General features: G+C 47.5%; 1 protein-coding gene across 2 annotated transcripts in view; it reads left to right on the plus strand.

Moving 5' to 3' along the window:
- The window catches only part of HDAC1 (histone deacetylase 1), a 220,117-nt gene that overhangs the window by 144,181 nt on the left and 62,977 nt on the right, over positions 1-12,959 (plus strand). For both annotated transcript variants that reach the window (XM_086955695.1, XM_086955696.1), the window contains exon 12: positions 7,328-7,474. In XM_086955695.1, the coding sequence (XP_086811821.1) occupies positions 7,328-7,474 (147 nt within the window). The remainder of the gene's footprint in view (positions 1-7,327; positions 7,475-12,959) is intronic.

Consider the following 12,959-nt stretch of genomic DNA (forward strand, 5'->3'; position numbering starts at 1 on the left):
CCCCGGTACTCACTATGCATAGGCCGGCTTGAACCAGTTCCAGGGGCACACCAGCCCCTGAGCTGGGGAAAGTCCGGCATGGGAGAGGGGTGTAACCACCCCCCTTCCTGGTCCCACCCATGGGCAGGACCTAGTCCCGTACCAGCCCCTTTCTTTAGAATAAAGGTAGGAGCGGGGACCCTTCCAAATTAGATCATCTTTGAATCCTGAAACTACTTTCTACGAAAGGAACTCAAGACTTCTTCTCAAGATTTCTCCCTTGTGACTAAGGAGTAGTCACCCTGCATCAGCGGGCACCAACTAAGTAACCTGCGGTTTGCTGCACGTCCTTCTCCGGAATCAGACCGACCAGCACGACGAGACCCGGCTTCCCTGGCACCTCTGACCTCTACCTGCATCATCAGCCCAACTGAGATTCGTGGGTGTGACGAGACCTCGAGGGACCGGCCATCTTCAGAACTGCACTACGCTTATCCAGCACGACCGCCGAGGGATCCTCGAGTGAGTGCTTTGGGGTTTGAGAAGCCCTAACCCTGAGCAGCTCCAGCACCGAAGTCCAGCCCCCCAGCATCCACGAGATCTGCGTGGGGCCCTTCTGCTCTTTGCTGCTCACTGCATTGTCCGGCCACTTGCCTGCTGGCTTGTAGCCCTCTTGACGACGAACTACGACACTTCCATCGCTGGTCTGGTTGCTCCAGACTGGCCCTTGCTCCCCTCCAACAGAGGAGCACCCCGGACCCTCCTGGTCCACTCCAGACGCCATTTTGAGTCCACCGCGTGGGCTTGCATTTGCCAAGAGTTGTTGCCCCAATCCTGGGTCCAGCATCGCCGACAGCAGATACCTTCGTGGGACAGCTCGCACCTCCATCCTGGTCGCCGACAAAGCCTCCTGGTCCGAGAGACTGCAGAGCCCAGCGTCGCCCACTCACCTGGTCGAGGTGACTTCATCCGGTGCCATCCTGGTGCCCATCTAATCACTGGCTAGTGATTCAGAACTCTGTCCCCTCTGCTTACAGGTCGTCTCCATCATCGATCCAGGCTTGGATCGCATCAACCATCTTCACTGGTCGCCTGCCAGCAACTTCTTCTTTCAGGCTCCTGGTTCGTCAACGAAGAAACCCGACGACACTTGAGCCCTATGCAGCCGCAGCCCGTGGGCTAGGTAAACCGAGTACCACGGTGCTCCAGCGTAGACCAACTCTCTAAGTGTCTAGATCCACTTTCGTTTTTGACCTACCTAGTCGGGTTCGCCCGAGAACACTAACTTTTGCATTTACTAGTATCCTTAGACTTTGTCCCGCATTACGCGTGAGAGTTCCCACTCTGCTTCTAATCTAAGGGTTCAGCATTGTAGGCCTAGCGTTTCTAAAGTCTCTGAGAATAGTACTTACCTGCTAGTAATTTCGCATTCCACTTCCATAGTATATGGTTTTTCGTGCCCCTCGGGCATTTGTGTAAATTGTGCGACTTTCAGTATTTCTTTAAGAGTTTTGTATTGTGCTTAGCGCCCTGTCCTCATAAAGAGTCCAGGGTTGTTGTGTTATAAATAAATATCCTTTTATTTTCATAACTTGTGTGGTGTCCTTTCACTTGGTGTTCAAGGGGTATATGTGATGGTATAACAGCTGGCTTAACACGCCCTCTAGAGTTTAGCCTAAAGACTGCTCTTGTCCATGCTACTAGGATAGCTGGTCTATAAGGTTGACTTGCAACCAATCATCAATAAGGGTTGTTTGGACTGATACATAGTGATCACTAGAATAGTGAGCACTGCATATCCGGGCAACTTCTCACACCTGGCAGTACCAGCCTCTGGGCCAGTCCTTTCGCGGGAAGGCGAATGGACGAGGGCAAACAAGAGGGGGCCAACAACCCAGCTCAAAGTGACTCCGTCACGCAAAGCGTGCCCACCAACACGACCCCTCCGAGGGTGGAGCACAACAAGGCCAACAAGAGGGTATTACACGGACCAAACAGCAACGAACATGTAACACCAGTAGGAGGCAGGCTAAGACACTTCTTCCAGGAGTGGAAGATAACTACAGACAAATGGATACTCCACATCATACAGTTCGGATACTGCATAGAACTGGAAAAGAAACCACCAAACAGAAAACCAAAAAGGAAGGTGCATTCAGGAAAAGAACTAGCGCTACTCCTAGAGGAATCACAAGAACTCCTCCGAAAGGAGGCCATCAAACCAGTTCCATTCAGAGAAAGGAACAAGGGATTGTACTCCAACTACTTCGTAGTACCAAAAGTGGACGAAACGCTAAGACCCATCCTGGATCTAAGGTTCCTAAACAAATACATAAGGACACACAAATTCAAGATGACATCCCTACAAGAGGTCATTCCTCAGATAAGGGACGGAGACTTCATGGCCACCATAGACCTCCAAGATGCCTACCTGCACATTCCCATGAACAGGCAGCACAAACATCTACTAAGATTTACCATCAACAAAGAACACTACCAGTTCACAGCCCTAGCCTTCGGACTAAAGTCCGCACCAAGGGTCTTCACCAAATGTCTTGTGGCCGTGGCAGCGTACCTGCACAGGGAAGGGATTCATGTATACCCTTACCTCGACGACTGGCTAATAAAAGCAAGTTCACACCGGACATGCAAGGAACACGTACAGCGGGTCACAAACGCTGACAGACCTGGGATTCTCATTACACTGAGGGAAATCCTCAATGGAACCAGAGCAAGTGAAGATCTTCCTGGGTGCACAGATCAACACCATACAGCGCAAGGTGTTCCCCAGTGACAAGAGACACTGGCCCTGCTCAAGGAGACGCGCCACTACCAGAAGGGGCGAGCTCTGACAGTGCGGACAGCGATCAAGATAATGGGGATGATGGCGTCATGCATACACCTGGTCCCCAATATATGGCTCCACATGAGACCATTCCAGGAATGGCTGCAACAACAATGGTCACAAGCTACAGGAAATTGGGAAGATCTAGTGGTTGTAATGCACACAGTGCAGGAAGAGAACATGGTGGAACAGGGAGAACATAACAAAAAGGAAGCCTTTAACACCACCAACGCCAACGGTGACCATCACCACAGACGCATCCCAGATGGGGAGCACACATGAAGAAGCTCAAGGTGAGGGGTCTGTGGACTCCAGCAGATTCGGTCAGACACATCTACTACCTGGAACTGAAGACAGTGTTACTGGCCCTGGAGGCATTCCAGAAACAACTGTACAATCAGAGAGTGTTAATACAAACAGACAACACAACAACAATGTTCTACATCAACAAACAGGGAGGAACACAATCAGTCACACTATCCAACCTAGCGCAGGAAATATGGAGATGGGCCATCCCACTCAAAATAGACCTGCTAGCCATACACCTACCAGGGAAGGACAATGTGGAAGCAGACCGGCTCAGCAGACAGACTTCAGCATCCCACGAGTGGGAGCTCAATGCACAGGAAACGCAAACGCTATTCAGGAGGTGGGGGACACTGACGATAGACCTATTTGCAACACACCAGAATGCAAAATGCCGATACTCCGCAACCAGGGGAACAATCCCAGGGGAATGCCCTATGGATAAGCTGGTCGAAAACATTTGCCTACGCTTTTTCACCGATACCACTGATATACAGGGTACTCAACAAGTGTAGAACCAGCAACATGACAATGATCCTGGTGGCACCACAGTGGGCAAGGCAGACCTGGTACTCACAACTAATGGAAATGGCACAGGAACCACCCCACAAGTTAGGGAAAAGAAGACTTATTCTCCATGCAAAACGGAGAAGAACTACACCCGGAGCCAGAGAGCCTCAGCCTAGCTGCATGGCTCCTGAAGACAGAGTTTGCACACCTAAGACTACCGGAGAGCACCCTGCGGGTGCTACGAGAGGCAAGGAGACCTACCACACGAAGGTGCTATTTGGCAAAATGGAAGAGGTTCACACAATGGTGCAGCAAGATAAAACTACACAAGAAGATGACCAGGGAATCAACGGTGCTAAGATATCTCACACACCTGCTGAGAGCAAAACTAAGTTCATCCTCGCTAAGAGTACACCTAGCAGCGATAGTAGCCTGCACAAGAGGAGAGACAGGAAAGAGCTTCTTTACATCACAAGTAGTAAAGAGATTCCTGGAAGGGGCAAAAAGGATCGCACCACCGAAGAGTATGCCGCCACCGGCATGGAACTTCAATTTGGTCCTAACAGAACTTATGAAAGCGCCCTTTGAACCCATCCATAAGGCCTCACTACAAATGCTAACAATGAAGACCGCCTTTCTAGAGGGAACTGCAAGTGCTGACGCTACAAGAACCCTACATTCAAATACACAATGATAGGGTGGTATTGAGAACTGACCCACACTTTATGCCAAAGGTGGTTGTCAAGGTTTCACATGAACCAGACAGTACAAATACCAAGCTTCTTTCAGAAACCATCCACAAGTGCAGAGAGGGCACTGCACTCTCTGGACGCTAGAAGAGCAGTAATGCATTACATGGAAAGAATTAAGGAGCACAGTAAAACAAAGTAGTTCTTTGTGTCCTTCGCAAGCAGTTTCCTGGGTAGACCAGTAACGAAGGGAACCATTGCACGATGGATCGCACAAATTATACAATTCTGCCACAAACCGGCAGGCCAAGAAGTAGCAGAGGGGGCACAAGCCCAGTCTACCAGGAAGAAGGGAGCAACAATAGCCTTCCTGGCTAACACCCATTCAAGACATATGCCTGGCAGCTACATGGGCTTCAGTGCACGCGTTCACTAAGCACTACTGTGTGGATATACAAATGAACAAGGAAGCACAAGTAGGTCAGAAGGTGCTTCAGCATATATTCAACAACCAACTCATCTTCCACCCAGCTGCTACAAACATAACAAACCGCTACAAAGTCTATGCACAGCATAGTGACTCCAGGTAGATTCACGCTGCAAAACGAATAGTTTCTTACCTGTTGGTGTAGTTTTGCAGCTTGAAGATCTTTCTGGATTCACTAGCGAACCCATCCACCTCCCGCAGAAAGATGAGGCAGGAGAAGGTGGTGGAAATGCAAGGAAAATATACAAACCGACACCTTAAAAGACCAAGCAGAAAAATCATTTACTTGGAGGAACAACTAGAAAACATTGCTAAAGGATTCACAAACAGAACACAAAAACAAGAAAAAGAATCCGAAGATGGCGCCCAGGAAGTACATCACGACCACCTGGGCTACGGAAAAAAAAAGAACAAAAGAAAAGACTACGATTCCGGACCCAACCACTAGACCGTGGAATAATGCAGAGCATAATGAATCCAGAAAGATCTTCAAGCTGCAAAACTACACCGACAGGTAAACTATTCGTTACCCTTACTGCAACCGGCTCCGGTAAGAAGACTCCGGCTAAAGGCACACCCTGCACCCGAAGCCTGTGCCTCTTTGGTGAGCTGAATCGACCGTGCCCCTACGACCCCCTACATTTCTCCTCACCACTGCTGTCATTGGTCTCCCTCCTGCAACCTCTGATGCAACGCCTGCAGCCTGTTTGTCAACAGCAGAAATCCTTGGGCGCCCAATGCTGAATTTGTACCCTGCATCTGGCCTTATCTGTGCCAGTGGCAGTGTATGTTTGGTGCTGCTTTGTGCCGATCCCCCGTGCTTGATCTAGCCCCCAAAGCTTGGCCACTACAACTGATTTACTAACAGGCAGTGTGGCTTTGTGCCCCCAGTCTCTATTGAAAGGTATTGGGCAAAACTTCGATTTTGACCTCAGCAACCTGCCTCGCTGGTGCTGCTGTTTTGGTACCCAACTGACCCTTACCTTTGCTGAACTTTGGTCCCGGAGACCTGACTGTAAGTGTGATCCTTACCTATTGTTTTCCCTATAGGATAACCTTGAACTGTTCAGAAATTGTTCCAAGTTTCGACTTTTGAAAGTGATATGTATTTGTATTTAAAAATGTCCTTACCGTATTAAATTGTATTGTAATTGCATTTATATAGCGCTTACAACCCCTGATTACGCATCAAAGCAAGTTTTCGGCGAGTAGTAAAGTAATTTGAGTGGTGGAGAAGTTGGTCAGTTATTTGGATTCAGATAGCAGAAGAATAGAGGAAAAAATTATTGAATTTATATTGAGCTTGTTACCCCCGCTACTCCGGAAACCCATAAAGGATTAGTGGTGAATTGGTATAGTGAAATATGAAAGTATTTTGAGTGGAGGATAGTAGTCGGTTATTTGGAGTGAGAAGGATAGCAGAGGGATAGAAGAGGGAAAAAGGTTTGCATTTATATAGCGATTGTTAACCCTGATGGAGTGTTGAAGCGCTTTTTTGGTGAGTAGCACGCTGCTCCTTAACCCATAAAGTATTAGTGTTGAATTAGTATAGTGAAATACGAAATTTGAGAGGTGGACATGTTCGTCTGTTATTTTGATTGAAAAGGATAGTGGAGGGAATAGAAAAGTGAAGACTTGTGAAGATCTTGGTCTTAAAGTACAAACAAAGCTAATTTTTCTAAAATTGGTGTGGAACTCCTTTTTGAGTTATGTCCATTATTGTTCAATGTTGTGCAATAAATGTCTTACACTCCTGTGTTAGTCCTAAGGTTGCTCACCCACACTACCACTAATTGAGCACTTAGGGTATTACATTGAGCCATGTACACTTTTGGGGAACCCCTGAACTCTATGCACTGTATTATTACCCAGTGGCAATAACGTATATAGAGCCAGCTTCCGATAACTTGTAAATTGTAATGTTCCTTACAACAGTCATAAGCACTGTAACGGTTTTCCTAGTTGGCTAGCATCTGATGGGTTCCGAATGTCCAGACTTTACAGCACCATCCACGGTTGTTAATTTTGAAACTATCTAGTAGTTCTCAATTAGTTTTAGCACTCGCATGGTTCCGTACAACTCATGGACCCAAGTTGCCCATCCTGAGGGCTCCGACAACCCTAAACTTTGAAAAAGCATGAATACTGTTGTCCTATGATTACCAAAAAAGCATTAAATGTGCCTGAGGACTCTTCAACCCCTTTGAACATGGGTGGTTTTTTTGGGGGGTGAAGGGTTGATGACTGAATCTGTTGTGATTTCAATCTAGTGCTGTGCTTTTTGCAATGCAGGGTCTTATTCTTGTTGTGAACTTAGTTCATCTTCTGTCATGATTAGCCACATATTGCTGTGTGAACTTCTTGCAACAACACTGCTGAAAATTATTCTATGCATTCTTTCTTTGCTAGTACAGACTGTCTGAAGTATCCTTGTGATGTGTTTGGTCTACCTTTACCAAGGCCAAATCTTTCCTAATGAGAACCTTGCAACGTGTGTTTTTCCACCCACAGTCCGATCGGCAGACAAGAGGATAGCATGTGATGAAGAATTCTCTGACTCTGAAGATGAAGGCGAAGGTGGGCGCAAAAATGTGGCAAACTTCAAGAAATCCAAACGTGTGAAGACTGAAGAAGAGAAGGATGGCGAAGAGAAGAAAGGTGAGAAATCCAGATTAAGGACTGAATTTTGCTATAACAAGGGGAGAAGAAAGTTTACGTCAGTCAGGCACATGCGTGAAGAACCTGGAATGGTATATGCAATACAGGAACCCAATGTGAAGGGTTCAGAGACCTGGTTGGTATTTTATGGTTACTGCTTACTAAGTCAGTGTGTACCAAGAATGTAAGAGAGAAAAATTTCTTTCTAGAGTCCCCTCACTCACCGGGGTTGCCCCACGGTGACATGCTTAATCATTGGGGCCATCCCAGTTCTCTACGAAAAGGGGCGTGCTGCGACAAGGCGACTACGCTGGAGCACTTGTTTTGTGAGATGACTATGTGTGGTGTAAGTGTGGTGATGGTGGTGGAGTGGGTGTGAAATTAAAAATACCTTTCGATGATAGTGCGCATGGGCATTGACTCCATTGGGTTTTTTTTTCCGCCATCGGGTTCGGACATGTATTGCTGCGCTCCGGTTCCACACAGTTCTCCAGTTCTCCAGGTTTCCTCGGTGCGCAAGACACTCGCCCTCAACGGTATTGTTTTCAATGTGCGTTTCCATTCTCCGCATCTCTTATCTATTAAAAGTTCTTCAATCAGGAAGCTTGTGAAAGGTCATTGGGCCTACCCACTTCGGTCCGCCTTGCAGTAGATGGAACAGACTCCTTTAAATTCTTCCCTCTGTGCTGGACGAAGTTTCCGCTCATTGACTCGCACGAAGTATGCAACCTGTACTTGTCTCCCGAGCTCAAAGAACAGGACAATCTCACTAATTTCAGGAGAGCTATTAAAACCTTTCTTTTTCCTACTGTGTAAACCGTTCTCCCTATCTTTGCTGCTGCTTTGCTTTTAGCGCAGGGACGCCCCTTGGCTGGGGCAGATGGCGCGCTCTATAAATATTTTAAATAGACTGTGATGTGTGCAAGGCTTTCCGCACCAAGAAGACCCTTTGCATCCGTTAGGCTCGACGTCGCAACATGCAAGCTCCATTCCGGACCTCTTCGGAGAACAATCTGACAAAGAAGTCGAGGACGCCATAGGAGCCAAGGAGGAACAAGAACCAATCTCCATATCAGAATACTGCTCCGATGAGGACGAGAACCTCCCGCAAGGGCAACCAACTGTGAGAACGGATCCTCCCTTGCCCCAAGATCCACCTCAGCCCAAGAAGAAGGCTCTGGTCCAACCCATGCAGTCGGCACCGAGACCATGTTTCTGAAGCCCTGTCTTCTGCTCGGCACCAAAGCATACAAAAAAGACTTCCGGCTCAGGAAGCCCTCATGCCAAATAGGGCACTGAGCTGAAACCTTCGGGATCGAAGCCAAAGGCTGATTTCGACCCACCCCCTTAGGCACCGAAACACACTTCGGATCCGAAAACCCAGCACCTCAAACACCGGCACCAAAACAACCTGATCTGCCAAAATCACCAAAAAAGCACCTTTTCAAGGCTCTGCCCTACAAACCGGATCCAAAACCGAAAGTGCTCCACATTAATCCAAAAACTGAACATATTACCACTAAAGTAGCTTTAAAACTTAAAACTGCACCAAAAGAGGAATACAACATTCCTTTAAAAAGGAGAAGTGTCAGGACTAACCTTCCCCTCATTTTCCCCCTTCTCTTCTATTACATCCTTCTCATTTTCAACCCTTGCCAATTTCACCTGAACACTCACCACATACACATGACAATCAGGATGATGGGGATGGGGATGAGAATGGTGATGGAGATGATCAGCCACTACTGGGATGACTACAACACCAATTCTTCCACAGGCAATGATCCTGACCTGTCTCCTACCAAAGTCTTTTAACCGGACGACAGTGTAGGTTACATTGAACTACTAAGTTGAGCTGCCAACTACCACATGGTACAGCTGCACAAAGAATCCCTTGAAGAGGATTTCCTTTTTGAAACCCTTAGCAGCACTCAAAAGTCATTGCACACACTTCCCATGATCAAAGTTATGTTCAGGCATGTTGACATATTTAATGACCCGTATTCTTACCCCTGGGGTAGATAAAAAGTACAGGCCAGCACCATCTGATCCACTGTTCAAAAAGGGACAATTACCATTGGACTCCCCAGTGATGTCCAACACACAAAAAGGGCCATTTCCCAAAACACAGGTGATGCTCCACCCCCAGATAAACAATCAAAGCTTATTGACGCTTCGGGGGAAAGGATGGCATCTCAGGAAGCAAACTTCTGGCACATCTCTAACACGTAAGCGCTGCTTAAAAGATATGACCAGGCGTATTGGGACTAGATGGAGCAGTTGCGCCAATATCTGCCCGATGAACAGGTATGACACAAGAATTGGTGCGAGAGGGACAGCTTATTTCTAATAATGCTATTAGGTGCTCCCTAGATGCTGCAGACAGTACTGCTGGAGCTGTAAACACAAGCATCCTATTAAGACTGCACGACTGGCTACGCATATCAGGTTTTAAATCTGAGGTCCAAGCTACCATCCTGAATACACCCTTTGAAAAAGAACACCTTTTTGGCCCGGTTATAGATTCCTCACTGGAAAAGATACTGAAGTGGCCATATCCATGGGAGCTCTTCAATTGACACAAGCATGTGGTTCCTTTCGATGCTTTTTTTACTGCGGAGGGTCTAAAAATACCTCCTCAGACTACCACCACCACGTACAAGGATAATAACCAACCCTCTCCCTCTAGGGGTTATTTCAGAGGCCAGTATAGAGGCAACAAAGGCAGAGGTAGGGGCTCAAACACTTGCCCCTACCCCTCCAACACAACAGTGACTTCACCTCCCCCCACCCCCTGACCATTTAAAACCTGTCGGAGGTCTTCGTTCAGATTTCCTACCCATCTGGCATTCCATAACAACAGACAAATGGGTACTGGAAATTATCCTTTCTGGTTACTGCCTGGAGTTCACCAACAATCTTCCAAACATTCCCCCAAGGTCACCCAAACTCTCTACAGATCACTTACACCTCCTAAAACAAGAGGTTCAGTCTCTTCTTCTAACAAGCGTTTGCAATTCAATAGGTCTCCCATTTGCAAAGTTTTAAGCTATTGACATTGTAAATGGCAATGCATTTTATTTATCTGTTTTCAAAACCAACACATAGATAAAAGGTTTGTTATTTACAATGCCGTAGCTCAATACCATTGCAGGAGAGACATGTAGAGCTCTGCCAGTGTGCCTCGATCTTACCCTATTATTCCTGTACTGGAACGAGCACCTAAGTCCACTGTTGCACTACAATTCCAGTAATGAAACAAGAACACCGTACTATCCTAGTGCTGACGGCCCACTGTATACTCTACCAGTGCCCCTCAATGCTGAGCCTTGCTATTGTACTTCAGAGGCTAATTCACAGCTCTGCCAGTGTGACTGAATCCTGATCTGCGCCATCCCTGCCATGCCACAAAGACCCACATGCAGCTCTCCCGGTGCATCTCAATCCTGGACTGCAGCCCCCATTTGATTCCAGCTGACACCACACACTGTTCTTCTAATGCACCTCCTTCCAAAACGTACACCCCTGCCGTTCCATTATATACAGCTTCCCACGTGTACCTGCAGCTGTGAACCCATACACTGCTCTTCCAATGCACCTCAGTCCTAACTTACACCACCCACTCCACTCCACCTAGATGAAATATAGCTCCCCCAGTCTACCTGCAGCTCTGAGACCACACGCTGCTTCTCCAATACACCTTCTTAACTTAAACCAGCCCGCCTTTCCATCACATATAGCTCCAACAGTCTACCTGCAAATTGGATGCCACACGCTGCTCCTCCAATGCACCTGCTTCCAAACTTACCCCACCCCGCCATTCAATCAGATCGAGCTCCCCCCAGTGTACCTGCAGCTCTGAGACACCACGCTGCTCTTTTGAGGCACTAACTTCACCACCCCTGCCTTTCCACCACATACAGCTCCCCTAGTGCACCTGAAGCTCTGAGACAACACTCTTCTTTTCCAATGCACATCCTTCCAAACGTACCCCGCCATTCCATTATATACAGCGCCCCAGCGTACCTGCAGCACCCCCATTTTATTCCAGCTCTGAGACCACATGCTGATAGTATACCGAGATCAGTTACAGAGAGTAAGTAGATATGATCCGGATGTTAATTACTTTATCAGTGTGTTTATGTAGCTCCACAAATTATGACCTCGCTGTAAGGTACATAGCTGCCTTCCTGTTGAAGGGGTTGTAGTTTAAGACCCAGTAAAGTAACCGTTTTTAGGACTTAAAAAAAGCACAAATTCTTACTCAGGTGAGCCTTACCTGTTCTTCTTGGCGACGGCGTGCCTGTCTGTATGTTACAGGGACTTCGTGCAGATGTGTAACTTTCAGGGTACAGAGGCTCCTGGTGACTAGATGCGCAGGTCTATTTCTTGGGGTGCAAGGGCTCCTTGGCAGTTGGTGCTCACAGCTCTGAGTCGGGCACTCACAGAGCGCCTGTCTGCTCCACGGAGCCTAACAGAAGGAGAGGTGCTGTAGCCTGCAGAGCAACCCGGCCCAGCCCCTGGTTCCTGCTTCTGCCGAAGGAGGAGCTGAGGTGGGAGGAGGAACCAGCCGGAGGTAGTGAGTGCCTATGTGTGTTTTGTGAGGACCCACATGGATTAGCCTCGTCATAGAGCGCCTCTGTGCTCCACCCGACGCTAGAGGCTGGGGAAACGGCGGATGCGCACCACAGGCTCCAGGTGTAGCCGCCAGGCTGGTCTCGCACGTCACATCACGCACGTGGATGCGGGGAAAGCTGGCCGGCAGGTGCCGGGTGACCACCTCCCAGATCTCCTCCAGGGAGAGGCCCAGCTGCAGTTCTCTTCATTAGAGATTCATACACATGGACATCTCTATTCTACTCTTTCTAACTCCATTCTCACCCTTTGTGGGAAAACAATCTAACAATGGAGTCGATGCCATGCGCTCTATCACCGAAAAGATGAGTCCACCTGGTAACTGGAAAATATTTCTTCAAAGAAAAACAAAGTGCAAACATCCGGACCCAAATCTAGATGGCAGGAGTATGCAAAGCATGTGAATTTACAGCTGTACATGCCAATAACAGATGTTTACTGGGTAAGTAACGTTATCCATTTGCTTGGCCACACTTCCTCAGGGCCTTTCACAATTCTGTGGTAAACAAATGTCTAGCACAGTCTGTCCTCAGAAGAACCTGAAGCTTCAATATTTTTCTCACCTTTTTTTAGGGCAGTTTAGATAAATCTTTCTTTCCAGTTCCGCCAGATCTCTTTAACTGTTCCAATAAAGGCAGAAGAGAACCCATTGGATCAGACATGGCCAACAACACATCGTCCAGCTCTGTTCATACAGATTTTATGTTCATCACTACCAAGGCAGATCACTTTAATTTCTCCCTGGGCTCTAATTCTAATTTCCAGAAGTTCCATATATTAGGTAAATACCTGGGTGGGGGCATTAGATAGTCCTGTCTTGTACTCCTCTTTATCCCAAAGAAATCAGACA

Source organism: Lissotriton vulgaris, chromosome 2_1 (genome assembly GCF_964263255.1).
Source record: "Lissotriton vulgaris chromosome 2_1, aLisVul1.2, whole genome shotgun sequence".
Classification (NCBI taxonomy): Eukaryota; Metazoa; Chordata; class Amphibia; order Caudata; family Salamandridae; genus Lissotriton; species Lissotriton vulgaris.